At 34.3% G+C, this 21,678-nt stretch overlaps 2 protein-coding genes across 4 annotated transcripts in view; one reads left to right on the forward strand and one right to left on the reverse strand.

Moving 5' to 3' along the window:
• Positions 1-251: 251 nt before the first annotated feature.
• LOC149957297 (uncharacterized) lies at positions 252-8,095 on the reverse strand. 2 transcript variants are annotated; one of them, XM_090164771.1, is made up of 6 exons: positions 8,043-8,095; positions 6,333-6,442; positions 5,846-6,261; positions 3,226-3,440; positions 1,946-2,223; positions 252-484 (listed from the first exon to the last, which is right to left on the reverse strand). In XM_090164771.1, the coding sequence occupies exons 1-6, from the start codon at positions 8,091-8,093 to the stop codon at positions 265-267; spliced, it is 1,290 nt and encodes a 429-aa protein (XP_090020897.1). In that variant the 5' UTR covers positions 8,094-8,095; the 3' UTR covers positions 252-264. The 2 variants fall into 2 exon arrangements, with proteins under 2 accessions (XP_090020897.1, XP_090020898.1); XM_090164772.1 differs by lacking the exon at positions 252-484 and adding an exon at positions 1,693-1,782.
• Positions 8,096-16,735: 8,640 nt separating this feature from the next.
• Positions 16,736-21,678, forward strand: part of LOC149957298 (uncharacterized) — a 51,554-nt gene continuing 46,611 nt past the window's right edge. For both annotated transcript variants that reach the window (XM_090165505.1, XM_090165506.1), the window contains exons 1-3: positions 16,736-16,823; positions 16,894-16,930; positions 21,435-21,473. In XM_090165505.1, coding sequence (XP_090021631.1) covers positions 16,806-16,823; positions 16,894-16,930; positions 21,435-21,473 — 94 coding nt within the window. In that variant the 5' untranslated portion in view covers positions 16,736-16,805. The remainder of the gene's footprint in view (positions 16,824-16,893; positions 16,931-21,434; positions 21,474-21,678) is intronic.

The following is a 21,678-nucleotide window of genomic DNA, read 5'->3' on the forward strand; positions in this document are numbered from 1 at the left end:
TCTTGATATATCCCAAAACTCAAATAATATAACAAAAACTCAAATCGAAAAGTTTATAGGTGGAATATTTTGGCTTTGTGATGGTACAGAAATTATTTCTACGCCATTTGACACATTTTAAATGCATTAAACTACGCGTACAAGTAAAAACGACAAACTACTTTTGGGTGGAAACACTAGATTTTATTTGTAATTATTGGTGGTATTTTGGCTGATAGGCCTTCAAGGAAAAAAGACAACTTAAAACTCACTAACGGAAGTACCCTAACCAAATAACACGAACGGCATAATTTCCAAACAGATGGCGATGCAGGACAACGAAACACCGAGAAGCCAAACTTTGAAAACTGGGAACAAAAAGTCAATGTCCATTCGCTGGGCGGTACTGAAAGTGGCTCCCTTCAACGAGGTCAGCTTTCTGGCTCTGAACTCTTCCAATCGTTTCAATGGGCCGCTCTGTTCAGTCTCCGTGAATCTTGTAATTCTGAGACGACAAAAGACCAGGACAAAAGCGAAATTTTAATGAAAGTCTTTAAAATTTATTTTTAGTTTTATATAATAAAGGAGAAGTATGTCAACAAATCAGAGGCGTGTTCTATGGGTCCCAATGAGCAAAAAATGTTCTAAACACATAAATCAGCTTTGGCCACTTGTTACTCACTGGGAATCATGGATCACGTCCCTAATTTTTTTATATACTGAACCGTAACATCATGTACATTGCATCATTAAGAAATAAACTATTTTCCTATTTAGCGTAAAACTGTACCTTTTTAGATAATTTTCAAAGTTGGCACGTTATTTCAATAACAAGAGTGGTTAAATTTATAATTGTAATTTCCAAGACACCGCCAAAAACCAAAGTCGCAAAGCAGACGAGTATTACATATTCAATGTACCATAAGTCCAGGGTTGGCACAATTTTGACAAGGGTGGAAAAAGCTAGATTTTTCCGCGGTTTTTTCCACCTATTGTTTTCCTGTTAAAAACCGTGTGGAAAATCGTACTTCCATGGTTTTTCCACCTCTAGTGGCAAAATTCCATAAAAAAATAAATATTAAAAGCAGTATATTCTTCTATTCTATTCACTCTTCTTTTGCATTTTTTTACATATCTCCTATTTGCAATGACCAAATTAGTCACTTAATAGATATATCAATGATTAATTTAGCGTTAAAAGAGTTTTTTCCATTTTTTCCGGATTTTACCAAAAACAGGTTTTTGCCAACCCTGACCATGACGGTCAGTAAACACATTTGCGTACGTCATTATATCATGATTTATAATTGTTTTTACATGCGAATATTTATTCAATGCTCTTACAATAAAACTCGGCCATTTAATGTTTGGTATTGATATTTTATAGAAATATGGCGCAACAGCACCGATAAGATCTTAACAAAACGACATATTACACTGGCATGTGCTCCTTAACGAGGCGCTCTTGAAGACCGAAACCCCATTCTATTTGAACCCCGAATCCCCAAGGTCACTTGAACACTGAACTCCCGAGCACACTTGAAAATCAAACCCCAGCTCACTTGAAGAGTGAACCCCTAAGACCACTTGCTTAAAGGCATTAAAAGTTGATAGTTGGCTTGAGCCTTAGGTGGTCCCTTAGATATTTGCCTAGCTGATTATTATTAATTATTATAGTGAGCACCCAAGCCCACTTAAACATCAAGCCTTTTATCTTACTTGAGCACTGAAACATCTATTCCTGTTGATCTCATGTTAGAACGTCAAGTCTCCGAGCTCTTTAAGCCGCGGATTTCTGAGACTCTGAGAATCGTCAATAATTTCACAATTTTGCAATTTAATTTCCCCCTCACTTATTTCAAAGGCTCAGAGTTCTAAAAGCTTATTTGGCCCTTCCAATAATTTTAGAGACGGATCACAGTCCCATACATACAGTCCCAACGATTTTCAATTAAAAGACACTTACCGATAATCACAAATTTCTAAAATGGATCTCGAGAGATTCGGATTCAGTTGAAAGTGATACGTGGAAAAGTGAAATTCGCTGTTTCCGATGGAGATGGTCATGTTCTTGGGCAAAACACCGTCCAACTCGAAAATAGCGTTGTTGGCTTTGTTCTTTTCCAAAAGCAAAGCGCCGTTTCCATTGGTCAAGTATTCCAAGGTTTCGTCCATAGAATCGAAATACAAACCTATGGTTTCCATCCGTTCTACTAGTGCGTCATAATGATTCCCCGGGTTTCTCTTGAAAATTGACAAAAATACAAATTTTAAAAGTGCAGAAATAATATGTTATGTTGTTTTTAATAACATAGACACAAAGTGAGCCTTACACATATTTTTAATTTGAAATTTTATCTTTTAGATAACCTTTGTTCAAATTACTGTTTAATTTTATACAAATAAACTGATGGACCCGAATTATAAGCAAAGCCCCATTTATCATATGTTATTGCCAGTCAGCACTCCTACCGAGAATCCAAAACCATTTCAACCCAAATACTAACCACGTGCGTACAAATGTCACATTCATTGTATTTCAAAGAGCGGTTCTATGAAATACCTTGCCATCTTTAGGGTAAAGAGCAGGCAAATAAGGGTTTTTGAACAGGACGTGCAGTTGTAGTGTCAGGGTCGGTCAATTGCGCTAGAGGAGCCGGGTTCGATACCAGCTTGTGGCACTGGGTGAAAACTCAGAACAACTCCTACTGCGTTGAGATTTTAATTTATCTCCTTACTGGTTTAAGGGGTTGTCCCTCGAGTTCTTTGGTCTCCCATACTTTAAAAACTTGTTGATGTTAACGGTAATAGTTAGTGTAGGAAGCTGTTGGCTCGCGTGGCATGAAGGTCTTTCCACCACCCTCCTACGCATTGTAACCCGGTCACCTGAATTAATGGCTTTAAAGGCCTCTAGTTGACTTAGGCCTAAGGTGGTGCCTTGGGTACTAGCCTAACCTAGCCTACCTGAAATATATAATAGTTAGGTGGAATTCTTTAAAATAACGAACACCTTGGCTCATCAAAAAATATATTTATTTTTTAATACATATAGATATATATTTTTATACATTTATGTATTTATATATATTTATTTTATACATATATATATTTATGCATATATATTTTTATACACATATATATATATATATTTTAAACATATATATATATTTTAAACACACACATATATATATATATATATATATATATTTATATGTTTCGGTTGAAAAATAAAACGTTGTAGAATACCGTAACATGTCCCATTAGCACGCCCGAAGTGGATATCATCGGAACCATAGTTTCGTCATCAAGTAAATCGTCAAGGTTGTTGACTCTCTTGGAATCCAACATCATCAGTTTACTTTTCATGTTCCCCGAATAAGACCTCATCAGCACGAATGATGCTAACATCCAACCGCAATACAAGAACCTCAGGCATTGCAAATCGAACATATCTTGGGTTGCTATGTGATGTCGAAACAGTATTGGTTTGTGAAAAAAATAATCACTTAAGTGATCAGGTGTAAAAATCGTATGTAATTAAGAAAAATAACTAACAAGGAGACATATCCCGAAGTGTAACCCACCGATTTTGTTCAAACTCGGGGGATTGGTAGACCTTGATGTATCATGAAAAATCCTAAAGGGAATTTATTCAATGGGCAACCGTTTTGCCATGGCAACGAAAAATGTTTTTGACAACAACAAATGGAAATTTTCCCATTGAAAATAACATGGGATTTTGACCTCAAATTGATCAAAAGTTGATCAATTTTGATGTTTTTTTTTGTCAATTTTTATCGATTTTTTCTATTTTTGGCATTTTCGAAATTTTGAAATTTGTTCAAATTTTTCACAGAAGGGGTCCTAGGAATCGGTCAGAATCCCATGTTATTTTCAATGGTAAATTTCCATTTGTTGTTGTCAAAAACGTTTTTCGTTGCCGTGGCAAAACGGTTGCCCATTGAATAAATTCCCTTTAGGATTTTTCATGATACACGAAGGTCTACCAATCCCCGAGTTTGAACAAAATCGGTGGGTTACACTTCGGAATGTCTCCTTGTTAGTAAAATCATTAATCTTAAAACTTTTAAAATTATAACAAAAATATTTAATTAAATTGGTACTAGAATAATAATTTAACTTAAGCTATTACCCTACGAATGCGATGTACTATAAATATTTTTACTAAATTTTCCAATGTGGAAACTAAACTATATGCTACTGGAAAGTTGTCGAAGCTCAATTTTAATTTATCATTATGTTATTATCTAGGTTCCTTATGTGCCATTAAGAAAAAAAATGTTGGCATTCGACCGATTTGGTTGGAGGAGCACCATTTATTGTCAAGTTGCGTAATTGAGCTGCTCGCACTTAATCTGGACGTAGATGAAGGAACATCGCCTGCAATACAAACAGCCATAAGGATTGGTATCATAATAGGAATAATAGAAGACTAAAATAATTAGCGCCACCTGCCCGCTAGCGCACAGTTCTACAAAAATAAATAAGAATATTATTTTTACTTCCGGCCGGAAGCACGGGATAGACTTTTCAAAATTTAGGGATTTAGCAAATCGGCGAAATGAAACAAACATCATTGCGCCAACCACAACTGTAGATATTCGAGTGTTAATAACTCTGATATTTCGCTTTTTCGTTTTCCTAAGGGTTCTTTAAGGTCAATATTACCGTTTACGTTTTCATTCATTTCTTATGCACTATATAGAACGATATCACCAAAGCCTTTGTCACTTTAATCATTAAATGGATTGAAGTGTGCAGCGCTAGGCTCTACTTATCTGGACGATATTCAGGATTGTTAAAGCTGGGGTCGTTCGGAAATTGGAACAACAAGAACGAAATTATAAATAATTATAAGTTATTAGTCATTTATTATTTCTTTGGGCGATTCGTAAATCCCTCAATTTTAAAAACTCCGTCGGACGGCGGATCCGCCAAAACAAAATATTCGTACTTTTTTGTAGTACGGTGCACTGGCGGGTAGTTGGCGCTAATGTAACCCAGTCTATCAAATTTCCTATTAAGATGCTAATCCTTGTGGCTGTATGTATTACAGGCCATGTTCCTTCATCCATGATCTGGATTTCAGATTGATTTTATTTGGCCTTTTCTTCTACAGTTCATCTCTGGAGAATCATTTCTTGATCAAAGCCGTTTCCGTCGAAACTATCGCTTTTTCAGTTGCGATGGTTTGGCCCTGGTCCACGCGATAGTTGGTAGACTCGTAGAGGTTAACGTGGCCCGCGTTCAGTGGAGTATTTGTTGCAGAGAGTCGTTCAACGCAGCAATGTGGGCTCTGTGTTGAAAAATTTTGTTCCTAGATCTTAGGTGGAAGACTATTTGTGCTTAATGTAATTTTTCCCAATTGTTTTCTTTGTTTGTGTGTTTTATGTAAATAACTTTTCTAAATTTAAAAACCTTTACATGGCGAAGCAGCTCAAATACGAAATTTTTGCCAATTTCCAATGAGATAATCACGTATGATAAATGGATGGAACGTTATAATTTTGTAAGGTTATAAATAACGTTCTGATCCTGATACATTTACAATTTAGGACTTTCATAACTTTATAAAAAGTATCTCAGGTGGGCGTTGTAAGTGTCACTTAGCCATCATTTCCATCATTTTAATCGATACGCAAATTCTTTAAATGTCATTTATTACACTTGTAAACCTGTGATAACTGTATAATTTTTAATTTTCAGATAGGCTCAGAATTAATATTTTTAAAGTCGATGTTTCACTGGCCGTATGGAAAAATTAAATGATTTAGATAATAATTTTAAACATTCAATTATAAACAAACTAATGAAAACGTTAAATAAAATAAAATATATACTCAACGATTCTGAAGAATTTCCGCCACAAAATTCCACATTTCACGAAATAAATGTTGAAAAATGTCATACATGTATTTGTGGCTACATCCTCCATACTTCAAAACTGCTAAAAAGCCGGACAGAAGTAACATGAAAGCGGCGGTGGTCGTCCAGACATCAGGACTTAGTCCCATAATCGAGTAATGAATCTGTCCCTCTTTTTCGGTATCCACCGTGGTCAATATGACGTAACCCGTTCCCAGGCACATGGGAGATATGTGCACCCCCTCCAATTGAGGCGCTAGTCCAAAGCCCATCAGCTTCGCATAAAAATCCAACCAGCCTTTTCTGACCACTGCTTCTAACATTGTCTGTTCGGGTAGTGATGAAATGTCGGGCAAGTTTTTCGACTTGAAGTAATACGGATCAATAAGAACAACACTGAAATCGAATACTAAACCGTAAATTTATATTGCGTTATACAATTATTGAAAATTAGAAATATGGATTACCTGGTGTTTTCAATATTTAAAAGAACGTAACCAGCTATTTGAATCTCGAGTAAAGAATATGGGTTGTATTTTGAATTTTCGACAAATTGTGTTGCGCTCTCTAGTTGCTCCTGAAAAATATGGAACACTTTTATTCATGGAAGACTTTTATTCGTGGAAGACTTTTATTCATGAAAGACTTTTATTTATGGAAGACTTTAATTTATGGAAGACTTTAATTTATGGAAGACTTTTATTGATAGAAGATTTTAATTTATGGAAGACTTTTATTCATAGAAGATTTTAATTTATGGAAGACTTTTATATCATGGAAGATTTGAATGTATGGAAGACTTTAATATATGGAAGACTTTTATTCCTAGAAGATTTTATTTTATGGAAGACTTTTATTCATAGAAGATTTTAATTTATGGAAGACTTTTATATCATGGAAGATTTTAATGTATGGAAGACTTTAATATATGGAAGACTTTTATTCCTAGAAGATTTTATTTTATGGAAGACTTTTATTCATAGAAGATTTTATTTTATGGAAGACTTTTATATCATGGAAGATTTTAATATATGGAAGACTTTTATTCATAGAAGATTTTAATTTATGGAAGACGTTTATATCATGGAAGATTTTAATTTATGGAAGACTTTTATTCATAGAAGATTTTAATTTATGGTGGACTTTTATTCAGAGAAGATTTTAAATTATGGAAGACTTTTATTCAGAGAAGATTTTAATTTATGGAAGACTTTTATTCAGAGAAGATTTTAATTTATGGAAGACTTTTATTCAGAGAAGATTTTAATTTATGGAAGACTTTTATTCAGAGAAGATTTTAATTTATGGAAGACTTTTATTCAGAGAAGATTTTAATTTATGGAAGACTTTTATTCAGAGAAGATTTTAATTTGTGGAAGACTTTTATTCAGAGAAGATTTTAATTTATGGAAGACTTTTATTCATAGAAGATTTTAATTTATGGAAGACTTTTATTCATAGAACATTTTAATTTATGGAAGACTTTTATTCAGAGAAGATTTTAATTTATGGAAGACTTTTATTCAGAGAAGATTTTAATTTATGGAAGACTTTTATATCATGGAAGACTTTAATTCGTGAAATTAAGCAAGGTTTAAAGTTTTACGAGCTCACAAAGTAATTTTATAATGGTTAAGATAAACTACATGTAGCGGGTGTTTTACCAATCGCTTTGTTGTTAAGAAAAAGCGCTTTCTGAATATCTGACAAACGATAAACCAGTGGGGAAAAAGTGGCAGGATATTGCCCAATATCACGGTGTTGATATGCCGTCATACAGACTTTCTTGTATCACACAAGTCTGATATTGGTCAATTTTATGTCATCCCATTTCGTTTTTATTTCGGTCTATTGTTAGGCAAGCGCACTAAGAACAATTGACTGACTCGAGTAGCTTCACACTTATATTCACAAAACCCAATCAAGCAAAAAGTGTTTTCTTCACTACATCAAAGAATATTGGATATCAGATAACTTTGATTTCTTTACACTGAAGGTAATATGGTCAGAAAATGTATATGAAAAAATTTGTAAACCGAATGATGTTGGTTATTTTTTCATATTTTTCAAATTGATTTAAAAGTAATTAATGACTATACTTGTAATGCTTTCCCTGTCTCTCACTACAATACATATTTTTCGATTATTTAAAATTAAAAACAAATATATTTTCTTACGGATCTTACAGCAAATCTCAGTAGGGAATTGCTGTTATGCGCGACTTCCATGTTGAAACGATATCTTCAAATTTTCGACGTTGTTTTAAGACAACCTACGTATAAAATCATGATTCAAACATAATTTTCTCTAAAAAACCCAAATCTGGTTGCTTGAACAAAAATTTTACTTCCAAAGAATCACCTTGAGTTTCAAGTCGAAAATTGACCGTCGTCAAGAATGCATTCAATCCCTAATAATGAGTTTATGTCATAAGCCCGTGGTACCATGGACCAGGGTGGGAAATAAGGATTTTTTTAAAAGTGGACGGGTGACCAGTGACCCCCCTGGCCTAGAATAAATAAACTGGACCATGACCAGGGCACGTCGTATACTACATTAGAATAACGTGTTTTTACTTTTAACCGTTTTTAATAGGGTGAATTCTAGGGCTGTGATATTCATAGAAATATAAATGAGACTAGAACCACTGCGCTATCCGGTAATCTCAAGGGAAACGGGCACGCTATAAGGCTTCTATGAGAGTTGAATCGCTACTAATCCACGCAGGAGTGCGCCATCTATTTAAAAAAATGAAACTTTAAATGATTTAAATTAGATGGCGTGCTCGCTCAAAGAATAATAATATAGCGCCACCGTGTGGAGCACTATCAATCAAACCGGGTAAATAATATAATCTCTTCAATTTTTCGAACTTTAGTCAAATCTTGACGGGTCTAAAAAACATCAAATAATCGTATATAAAGCCGTTGCCGTGAATATGGAAGATTAGTCTTTCTTAGTTCTTGGCGGTGAGACGAACTACTACAGGACGGGGTCCTGGTGTCGGTCAAAAGTTATGAGGTAACTTTGCGGTTTTAATTAGTATGTTCGGTCTTCGGTCATTGGAAGAGTTAAATTGTGTTTCGCGTTTGGAACGTGAGCGAATGGACTTAAGTGTATACCCTTGAAATTATCAACTCAACCTGTGAGGCTAATTAAGTAGATTGGAAGATATTAGTAGCGAACAGCTCTCAGCTGTTAATTAAGACAAGAGTTTATAGTAAGGTAGTTTGAATTTAGTTAAAATTACTCGGTATAATTTATGATATTTACGTAAGTGTAAGTGTGTTTTGGTTTATTTTTCAATCACGATGAACTAAGACAAATCTAGTTATGGACACTTGAGTACCAGTTCTGCACAATTACGTAGGAGGGATATATATTGTTGGGTTATTGATGAAAGTTAAATCTAGAACGTTACATAGACTGTTCTGAATTAAAATAAACATTTATAATTTTGCATAATTCTGGTTGCCATTTCATTTCTAATCACTCGCCCACAACATTACAGTTCTGGCAATCCCGAATCAACTAAATTTGCGATATAACGGCGACGGGAAATTATTCTCGCAAATTTATCGCGCGGCCTTAGTTTATCGAAATTTTGTTAAAATAATATTCCCTATCGTTTAATTAAAACCGGCCCTATTCCGTTAAAATTATAAACCAAAAAGCGAACGGTTGTTATAATACCCTCTGTAGCTATTTCTTTCATTAAAATTTGCTTTGTATTATATTCAACAATTCAATTGTGCATTGTTATTGTACGTCTAACTCACTGTTGTAACTACTTATGATATTCTGAATAAATAAAAATTTGTCGTTTCGTCTCAATTATTCTAATTATAATTAAATTTTATACCGGGCGGGATAGAACTGGGATAACATTTTTAACAAATAACTCTAAATTGCGGAGATATATATTTGAGGGTTAACTCGAGAAAATAATACCACTAGGTACAATTCTTCCGAGGAGAGGTATATTTTGGCTTGCCAACTTGTTTCTGAATTACTCGACTCGACTTGAATACTCGATGAAAAAAATGTTGTACTCGATACCCGACTCGATTGCCTAAAACCACAACTAGCACAGCCCTAATGAATACACAGACCTTCAAATCCAAAGACTATTAATATAACATTTGGACCTACCAATTGCAAAATATTCAAGCAGAATCCGAGGGGCTGATCACTCCGCGTAATCGGTGTACGGAGCCGTACCTTTGACTGTACTAATGGGATTACGCGTAATCTTTTAAGTCCCTGCCTTTGGCAGTGGTAATCTAAGCGTAATCCGGTGTACAGATTTTCTAAGAGTGGTTAGCCCCTCGGCAGAATTACTTAAAACAATTAAAACTTCTCGAATTAATTAAGTGGTCCAGTAGACCACTAACCCCCCTCCAATTTAATTAATAAACTGACCCAGACCATTTTTAAACCGGTCATTTGACCACTGCCACCGCCTTATTTCCCACGCTGCCATGGACTCGGTATAATAGAGTAAAGGTGGTACCATCCCCACATAGCTCGTAGTGAAAGTTCGTCTGCTTTTCAATTACAAATAGTGAATATAGACGGCAATACTCTTGCGTGATGGAATGCTACGAAAAATTTTAAGTTTCTTTACCAGGAAAGCGATTATGGGCCTTAAAATATCGGCATATTATTAAGTGCATTAACTTTTTCATGCTATCGTGGAGAACCCAGAAATTTCAACCGTAGACCGGTTTCTCGTTTTTAGGCCTCATCAGTACTGTTTACGAATTCTGGAATACCTGGAATTGTTGCGGTGTACATTGATTTAAAGTTAATAAGAACCACCACCAACAATATTTTAATCGTTTTTAACTCTAAGGTTTATATGATCCGAGTTTCGAATCTTTATTTTATTCTCGAAGCCCTGCAGGTCCCGTTTGGTCGTTACGTTTTTAAATATCTTGTAATTCTTCTAGGTCTTGGTTTTTCTACTACTTGTATGATGGAATCCTTTACATTTTCGTGTTATACTTCAATTTAACATGATCTATATGAGGTTACAAAACAGGTTTGGGTGAAGGTTTGTCATTAATGAATTAATGAATGTTTTATTTCCTTTCCCAAATTGGGTCCCTTTTTTATCTGCATGGGAGTAACTATGCTCAGTTGCTCACAGGTTATTACAATTTTGCATTTTAAAGATTAATATATATATATATAAATTTAAAAACACAAAAGCGGGAAATTAAGAAATTTAGTCAATACTACAATTAAAAATATTATTATTATTATTATTAACATTGTATATTTTTTTGATATTTTCAGTCGGAATATTGTTTTCAGGTCTACTGCATGGCGGATTAAAATTTCCTTTATCAGAAAAATGGTCCGATTTCCTATTTAGTACTGACGAGACCCAAACGGGCCAAACTGGTATACTCTAGAAAGATCTCGTTCAATTTCTTGATTTCGACTAAAGTCTAAACTTAGAAACACGGTCAATCAAAAAAGGTAAGAAAAAATCAATTAAGTTTAACTAAGGCATCCAAGTTGTTGTGAATATGTAGGTTAGGGTTTTAGCAGGAAATTAGTAGTGTGCATGTCGTTATTATTAGTGTTGCGAGTTATAGTATAGTGTGTATGTAGTATTATTAGTGTTTCATGTTATGATAGTGTGCGTGTTATTAGTTGCTGTTGTAGTGTGTTTATCATTACCAAGTAATGGTCAAATTAAATATAGAACCTGGTTTGGCAAATCAAGTTCGCTCTTTTTTCTCTAACCATAGATTAACAATAACTCACAGGGATAGTTATCTTACATAGAACTATCATTGCCAGCCAAATATTCGTTTGCTACAAACTCTTCCGCCCCTTCAGTCCTACACTCCCCACTTTCGGGTAAACCAAAAACGATTCAAATCCAGACATAGTAACGCCATCTCGTGTCTGAAAACGACATTATGGTTTTTTAATATGGTTTTTAAAAATGGCGATTGTCAGTAAAATTGGTCCGCAGATTATTTTATTCGGAATTCAATAGGATTTGTCAATGTTTAAGCCGTAATTTTTTTATATCACATAGGTAAAAGTCATTAGCTTTACATTAATAAAAATTCAACAGTTATTGGATTCTATTATTCTTATTATAAAAAAAATTTACCCGATGAAAACATTTTAAGTACTAAAACAGAAAAAAAAATCATTAAATTTCGCGACGCCAAAAAAATTGCCCGTCTGACCGCCGAATTGAATCGTTTCCGCTTAGGCCTAGTTCTGATTTCGCTCGCTAGGACCGATGGCGTTTGAATCAAACTTATTTTCGAAGATAACTATCCCTGTGAGTTATTGTTAATCCATGCTCTAACTGAATACTAAAATATATAAGTTAAGTCTACCCACAAGCCGTCAGTTTTAGTTGAGTAGTGGTATAGAACATTGGAAACGATTTCTGAGGGGGTAGTCTGCAAAGGTAATGCCCCAAATAACGCAGTCGTAGTAGCCACCTAACAATTTCATTACAATACCTAGGCTACAATAAACATTATCGATTACATAGTGGAAATGTTTAAAAATCATCAGGGTTGGCAATTTTTTTATAAAAAAAATCAAGTAAATCAATTATTTTTATTTTAATCAGATTTTTATTAATTTTTTGATTTTTATGATTTTAATTAAAATTTCAAAGTTTTATATAATTTAGTACCATATTTTTACCTAAAACAATTTTTATTTTATTTTTACTTTACAAATAAAATTCGACGGGATCTCCACCTACAGGTAGAATCCAATGCTACATTGGGGTGGAAGTACAAGAAAGATTATATTTAAACCTAAATTATAGCAATTGGCGAGGTTTTTCCTTTTTCAAAAATATTATATAAAAATTGATTTAAATCAATGATTTTTTTGATGGCTTAGCTCTGATTCTTTAATTAGCTGATCATTTGTACTACGCCCACTCAGAACAGCTCTAATATGCAAGGACGTATATAAGGGGGGGGGGGGGGTTAGAGGGTTCAACCCCCCCCCCTTAGGACTCAATTTCTTTCTTACGAAATTAAATTTTGCAAAACAATATCAATTTTGTTCTTTGTTTTATTATCATTTTCTCGCAAATGTATTAAAAAAACTTCGTTTGATACACGTGCGGAAATGTCATTTTCACTCGTCCCGAGTCTAGCCAGTACTTTAAATATGCGTTATTGCTGACGAAAAATTTCGCGCTCGCTGCGCTCGCGATGTCATCTGGTTGTGTTATAACCCGTCCCTTCCCCCTTAGACTTTCTATATCTACGTGCTTGCTAATATGGTTGAGTCAGCCCACTGCTACTACGAATTACTGATATTAAAGTTCAGCATTTCTCGATTTAAATCAATGAGAACTCTTTGAACGCCTGGAAAGTGGAAACTATGTAAGTATAGCCCTCATCGATTGGGTTTTTAAAAGAATACAAAAGGCTGACTTTTATAGTCCACCAACGTGAGAAAAGAACATTAAAAACCGATCGATTCCATTAACGTGTTCGAACAACGAATGAAATGTAAACCATTGCTTATTTTTTCGAAGCAAAATTTTTAATTCAAAGTGTGTCGTGATGATTATGTTCAATCTTGACCCAAAAATAATAAGAAACCCCTTCAGTAAAGCACCACTCAGTAATTTAACCATTATTTGCCTTTGTATTTTCTTCCAAAAACAATCAATATCAAAATAATACACAAATCAAATTTAGAATGCTAGAAATATATTTCTTAATTATTTCCTTATTAGAAAATTCTATTAAATCACAATAACAAATCTGTAGCACGAGTTTTTTTTTAAATGTACTATAGCTTTAGAATATCTTTAGATAAATAATCCTTATGCTTTGAGTATAGCAAATTTTTAGATTGATTGGTGTCTCTGAAGGCAAAATAATATGGAGTATATCTTCAGAGCTATTATTTTCTTTAGAATAACTTGGGCATTATCTATAGAATCACTTTAGATTGACGGTCTCTGATGATGGTTTATTTGTAAATCTATAGATTCTATAAAGTCGCTGTTCTAAATAACTTTTCATAATTGCTTTGCAATAATTTATTTTTGAGTTGAAACATTTAATATAAATAAATTAAAATTTACGTACCTCAGTACATCAGTTCTTCGGAAGCAAAATCAGTAGCGTAGAAATAAACACCTGCTACTAGAGAAGGACTACCTAATAATTGCTAAATGCCAAAATTATAAATTTCTGACGGCTACATTACAATTTACTAAACTTAAAACGAGTGTAAACATACCTACAGCCTGTTGTATTTACCCTTGCACTTAAACTGTTTGCCCACCGACGGCGAGCTGTTGGTTTCGTCAATAAAAGGCTAGGAGTGAGCGAAGTCGTGACTGGATAAAATGTTTCTCATGTTCCATTGATTTGATTCTCATAAATGCTTTTACCTGCTACATTAAACGAGACTAACGTACCTAAATGAGCCGGGTATATTCTTAAATGGAACTCTCACGAAAAACTTATTTTCACCTATTTAAAGCTAATAGGATTTATATTTCGATCAAAAATTGTTTATTGAACGTCTGAGAATACCGGAACCAAATAGTATTTTTTCGATTGAGTTGAGTAAAAAAAATAAAATCTTTCGAATTTTCAATGACCACGCTATTTAAGGTGAAGTATCATTGCGAAGCTTGGCATATTTCGGAAACAATGGTACAAGATAAAAAATCTTTTTTATAGCTCGCAGTTATGACTAAAAAGTAAAGTTACTAAAACTGCAAGTGTATTCAATGTTCTACTTCAACATCTTCACGTTTATCTGTTTATCAGTTTTAAATATATTTTGTTGCTTTTATAAAATTTGCGTTTTTGGTATTCAGTTTTAAGTAGTCTGATAATTCCTTGTTTTTCGAATATTTTTATGAATTTTTAATTAACATTTCATTGTAATTAACTTTACGTAAATAAAAAATGCATTAAATGTTTATTTCCAAATATTATTAAAAATGTAATAAGCAATTTTAAAGGAATATTATCAAAATCAATACCGATATTCTTTCTTTTGACAATGACAACTAAAAACAAGTTAATTGTTGATTTCAAGGGCCACATCAAAACGATTTGAGGGTTCAACTGGCGCTAATTGGTTTACCAGTTGGGATCAATTTAATTGCTATTCCGGTCGTATCATTACACTACGCACTTTAGAAAGTGGGCGGTAACCAGCCCTTGGACCAGCCATAGGCCTCGCTGCATAGTTCGTCAAATATACTTCATACTCATTGGCAACTTTAGTCGTTCGCTCCATCCTAACTAGACGCGAGCGTTGAGGCAAAGCACCCGGTAATATGCAATGAGATCTTTCGGCAAATACTCGTGGGACTGGAAATGCATTATTCGGTTTCTCTAAAGAAATTTGGCACTTCCAGCTGTAGCGGATACTTTTTAACAAATCACGCGCTTATTATTTTATGCGAGGGGCTGATCACTATCTCTCGTAAAGCTGAATCTGTAATCAGTTACGTGATCATATTATTATATTCTAATCTATTGGTTTGTACTCCGATTATAGAGACTGCTCAGTCCCTTCAATATTTAAAAAATAAATCTGTGATAAATTAGGATTTTTATGATTTTGTTGGTTCTATATGTTTGACAGATAGTATTACAATTGCACGTACAGCACCCTTATTTCTACGTAAATATTAGGGTGTTTAAAAAAAATGCAAATATCGAAATGTTTTGGTGCACATTGATTTTCTCGTTCATTTTGGTCGGAAAATAACACCGGAAAAATTTTACGTACATTCATTAATATTTAGGACTGCCTCAACGAGCTAAAGTTTTACCATTATAAACAAACCCATTTATAAGCAAAAAATAATTATGTCACTCAAATACTTTAACTGAACGAAATATTTAATATTTATTACTTACTTAAATTTACACAGGGTTTATTATAGTAATAAGTACCGGTACACAATAAAATAATTGGCAGAAATCCCCACAAAACCAGGTCCTAACTTGTGATTTTCAGCAGTTATAACCTGGTTTAGTGGGGCTTTCTGCGAAATATTTTATTGCGTACCGGTACTTATTTCTATAATAAACCTTATAAAAACCTAAATAAGTAATAAATATTAAATTTTTCGTTCAAGTAAAGTATTTGAGTGACATAACTGATTTTTGCTTATAAATGGGTTAGTTCATAGTGGTAAAATTTAACCTCGTTGAGGCAGTCCTAAATATTAATGAAATAACCTAAAATATTTCGTGGGTCATGTTCTCATCAAAATGAACAAGAAAATCCATGTGCACCAAAACATTTCGATATTTGCATTTTTTTTAACCACCCTAGTAAATATATATATACTTTCATGTTGGACGCGAAAATTAGTTCGAAAAATAAACGCCAGGTATCCCTACATTTTGAATCCCCCTTTTTGCGCAGATATAGCTTTGCATTTTATCACCGCTAGAGCACCAGTAGCGTAGGTTTACAGTTTTTGAGTATTTAATCCAAGACTATGGCAAACATAATGTGAGGTTTCTCCAGCCCTATTTCCTGAGCTAGTACCTTCTGACACGGCATTCAAAGTGTTTATCTTTAAACACAGGTTTTACTTTTTAAACTATGCACGGGTTCTATTGAAACCCCATACAAAGGCCTACGGTATCGAACGACGTCGGTAAATTATGCTCTTTTTTATCCCCCCCAAACTCTGTTTCTGTAAGTTTCAATACGAAGCAATCCGAAAAACAATGAAACGTGAATTTGCATTGAAGGCAATTTATACGTTTATAGATTTAAAAATTATATATGAAGGCATTCAAATGCGTTTAATAACGATAAATTTTAAAATAGCTAGGGAATATTTTCAATATGTGATTATTTAGGGTTTTCTAACCATCCTCAAAGGCAGCAATCCAGACTCCAGATAAAACGAAATCTGCCATTTTAGCTTAGTTTCCATGAAATTTGAAATATTTGTGAGTAGCGATATCCAAATAATAATTAGTAACTATTGTAATTCAATAATCGGATTTGTTTTCCTTACAGACACAATGTTTTCTCGTTTTCATACTTTTCTTGGAAAGTAATAATTTTTTTTTTACTTAATCAGAAATACATGAACCGAAATTATCAGCGAGCGCTTTTTTCGGGGGATACGTTTTCTTTGTACGCCAGGGGGAGGGTAGAAAATTTACCTTCGTTTATTTCGTCCCGCCCGACCGCAGGGAATATATCCGAGTGCACCACGGGTAACTAGTTCGTTATCTAGTGAGGTAAAATGTATCGTTTTTCTTAGAAAAAACTACGCGAAACGTCGTCTGTCAACCGAGGCTTAGTGTATGTAAGCTAAACGTCTGTTAGTTAATAATAATGGAAAACGTACGAAAATTAATTCGTTATTTGGGAAACCTTACGCGTCCGTTTCTTTTGGAAAGAAGAGAGTTATTTTTAGTCTTGTTAAAGTCTGAAAATGTATGTAAATATTAAAATATCTGTTAAAGCTTCTGAAGTATACTCAATGCCGTTGGCATTTCTAGTCGTTTAATTATATTGCAAAGTACCGATTTATCTCTTAACTTCGGCTTGTTTTGTAGGAAAAAAAGCACTGTGTAAAAGCATCTATACTCGACAAGTTGAAGGTTTTCGTATTAAATTTTAACAATTTATTAAGATAAAATTATCGTGGTTTTAAATTTTTACACAGGTGGCGTATTGAAACGCTCACCCCGGAGACGGAGATTCTCGTTTTTTGAGGAGGGCGGGATGACATACTGCGTTTAAGAAGGGGGAAACAGAGAATTTGGCTCTAGCGTTAGAGGAATAGGTCGCTGATAATTTCGGTTCATGTATTTCTGACTTAATAGATTGGCCTAGAAGTAGGCATACAGATAGCCATTATCAAACTTGTAATTTTAAGCATGAAACTTTAAAATGGGCGCTGCTTAATATTTTAATATAGAAAGGCTCGTTCCATTTAGCACGCGCCTCCTGAAAGAAAAAAATGTGCGTGCGCTATCAACTTGAGCCTTACAAATAAAACTAACGGAAACACGTTACTATTTTATTCAGTGACTCGCGCACATGCGCGTAGAGTGGGAAAGAAGAAGATAGCGGCATTTATTGATACGTCTATTACATAATGAAGTTTATTTTCGATGGTAATTTAGGCAGTTTCCGAAGTATACCGGGAGGTACCTTCGACTTAATATAAGGTTTGAGCGCAAATGGTTTGAAGTTTTTTTCTAGGTTAACAGGTGGCACTAAGGTTCAAGTGTCTGGGTAGCTATCCGCTAGAGGGCGTTCAATATCATAATAGTTGCGAATGCATAAGGATTTAGAGATAGTGTTTAGTTGAAAATTTGGTGATGAGTTCGAAAACTATATTTTTCTAAGTACGAAATTAGGCAATTTTCTGCCAGAAGGCGTTCAAGGTCAAAATGCTCGATATACATGTATGTGAAATGGTTATTGGTTACACATTTCAAATGCAAATCGTTTGAAAGTGCCTTTAAGGTTAAAAGGTGGCGCTAGGTTCAAAGAAAATATTCTTGCAAGTGTCTGACTAGGCAGTTAACCGCCATAAGACCTAAATTTATTTACTCAGTCAGTAATATAATTAACAATACGTATGTCAATTAGGAAAAATTATCAGCAAACTGATTTTCTGAGCTATTGCGCAATCTAGGTTTAGTTCTCAGCACATATCGCTCTAGCTTAAAGCGAAATATACTACCAAGAACATGCTACTCTCAAGTCAGTTGGAACGTGACGAGAGTGTCAAGTCAGTGTCGAACAAAGGTTCGGTGAAGAAATTAGCATTAAAACAATAGGAAGTTACATACTTTTGGTTATTATGTTGCTTAAAGGCCGACTACATAAATCTTCGGTTTACTCTATCTTTCACTGGAAGTAGGCTGACTGCATGGCACACGTGTATTGCAGTAAGCCTACTTCCAGTAAAAGACAGAGTAAACCGAAGATTTATGTAGTCGGCCTTTAATATGCGTATATGATTTCGATTCTCTTAAGTTGGTTTGTGCGCGAAATATTGATATCACTGATAACATGTTTAACACGTAATAATCGTTCTCACTTGTTTATTTCTATATTTATCTTAATTTTCATTGGCTGGCACGCGTTTTCCCAAGCTTATTTAGTTGCGCATTTACGCGATAGGTAGTGGATATTTAATCACATTTTATCTTCACTGAAATTGCAACAGACTTATAATAATCAACTAGACTAATACCAAAGGCACCACCCCCAGGTCCAAGTCCTCAAGCGACTATTAATGCCTTTTAATATAGGTGGTCTGGTTAAATTGCGTAGGAGGAAGGTGGCAAGCTCTTCATGCCACTAAAGCCAATAGCTCCCTACACTAACTATCACTCTACAAGTAAGGGGAAAACGAAAAACTCTTAGGAAAACCCCTTTAACCAGTGGGGAGATAAATTGCAAACTCTACGCGGAAGGAGTGCACATGGTTTTGAGTTCTCACCCAGTGCCACAAGTTGCGATCGAACCCGGCTCCTCTAGCCTCGAGGCGAAAGTGCTAACCTCCCCGCCCAGCCAGAGTTGGCTTCGAATGTTTCAAGACAAAACGCCTTTCTTAATCAGAAATTCTTTAAATGTATATCTTCTTCATTTTTTTAATTATTGGGTGAAACAAATTTAAGGTATCACGTATTTCTGATTTTCTGGTTATTGTAATACTGTGGGTAATTCGCATCAAAGGATAACCGGTAAATGAATAGCTCCCGTCCAAATTTGGATCCCACAGGAACCAAAACAGAAATATTTTTCATCAAATAGAAATTTAGTTGAATTTCATACATTGTAATTGAATCAAATATAACATATTTTCAAAAATAAATAGACATAAACAGAAAGTCTCGCATTTGCGGTATTCTGTACGTTTTCCTTTGGTTTCCATGAAATCTAAGGTGCAAACCCCCAATGCCCCCCCCCCCCGTAGAGTGCCACCCAATCAGATCTCCTGTAAAGCATTTGAAGATTTTGGTCGGAAATTTGTAAAAGTAGTGTTTCGCGATGCTAAACACCCTGGCGGGATTTCCTCTAAGCTCTTTCGATCGTCCGCTTAATTTTCAGTTCTAGATGGCTCGAAAAAAAACCGCAGCAATAATACCTAAAAATGCTAAAAACCAGGCAAGTCAATGATATATTTACATAAAAGAGTTGCATACGACTGGAGTCCAAACTGAACTCGTTGAAATTGAAAACAATTAAGATATTTTTAATAAAAGCAAAGTGTTAGAGGACTTAGATAAGGTAGACCTAGGCTTAGTAACTAAATATCCAAAATCTGGGGAAGAGCAAGAAACAAACACTGAAATATTCGGATTTATAATTACTTTAAGTAAATGGAATGAAATAAATAGGTTTACGTCTTCAGCATAATTCTTAATAATAACATCCATAACTCTCCGAGAATTTACCATCATTATAACACAAAACTAAAACATTAAGTTTGGATTTTGGTACACATGTGCGCGCGGAGACTACGAGCTTAGCTGCTAGCTATTTCGCGGAGAGCGACGTTTTTAAAACGCATGTACCTCGTACAATGCCCTAAATTTGTAACGGTCCGCGGAGGGGGTCGGCACCGCCGAAAGGGGTGAAAGTAGTTTCTCAGATTACATGGCGCGAACTTTGCCTCCAATGCGAGACTTTCTGTTTATGTCTATTTATTTTTGATAATTTCGATTTCAAATTTGATCAAGGTTGATTTTGAATCTGCCCAATTTCTGACATAATATTGGAATCGAATTTGATTTTGATCTACCATATTCATAAGGGAGAATACATTAATTATCTGACTTGTGTAATGGTATTGGCGAGTAATGCGCAGCATTGTGTAATACAAGCTTGGTAGTCATAAAATTAATATTAAGTTTTGACGATGTTTTTTTCTGTTCTAATCCTTATTGTCGCCCAATAGCAGGAAAACTAGAAGATTAAAGTACTATTTAAACTTAACTGGAATTCTTTGGATTCATTATTTAATTTTAATTAGAACCAAATTTAATTTAGAAATTTTGAAATTAGAGCACCAAAAAATTGTCACGTTTAGTAAATGATATAGCATTAAGATGTTATTATCAGAAAATCACATATTACTCTCTTTCAAACAGCGTTTTTGCAATTAGTTTCTCTTCATTGCCGTTTATTTTACTCAATTTCATAACAACTCACCTTTAAAAAAAACCATTACGATGTTATTCGTGAAAAATATTAATTTACCGATTTCAATTCATTAGTTTCGAAATTACAGTTAGTTCTGAGTGTGTATATGAATAACGAACCGATACCACGTCTGGTTTATAAAAAAAAACGTGACATGCCTAATTTATTTCCGGGTTAAAGGGCGCAGTGCCAGTGCCGTATATCCAATTCTAAAGCTAAGAATTTGAGAAGTGTTGTCAGAGAATGTGGCTTAAATGGTGGCCCATGAAACGCGGATGAAATTTCATAGCGGTATCGGTTTATTGTAATAATTCAATTTCAGCGAACAGATGTTGTTTATATTAACTGGTGTGAATTTTCAATTCTTTTGGCTTTATTTTCAGGTATTTCTGCACAAACAGAGTGTCAGAAAAGGAAGGCTAGTAAGTAAATTTTTCTTTCATCTAGGATACACCGCGAAAGTTTCCATGCTGACGACGTGAGTTTTAACTTTTCCAGTTCGATTGGAATTCTGAACACGATAAAGCTTATCTCCAAATTTGAAATGGGCCCAAAAAATCAACAACTTAATATCGTTAATCTTTTAGGCTTATTATAGGCGACTATTTAACTCGCTCATTCGATGAC

Source organism: Leiobunum rupestre, chromosome 2, assembly GCF_980474605.1.
Source record: "Leiobunum rupestre chromosome 2, qqLeiRupe1.1.hap1, whole genome shotgun sequence".
Taxonomy (NCBI): Eukaryota; Metazoa; Arthropoda; class Arachnida; order Opiliones; family Sclerosomatidae; genus Leiobunum; species Leiobunum rupestre.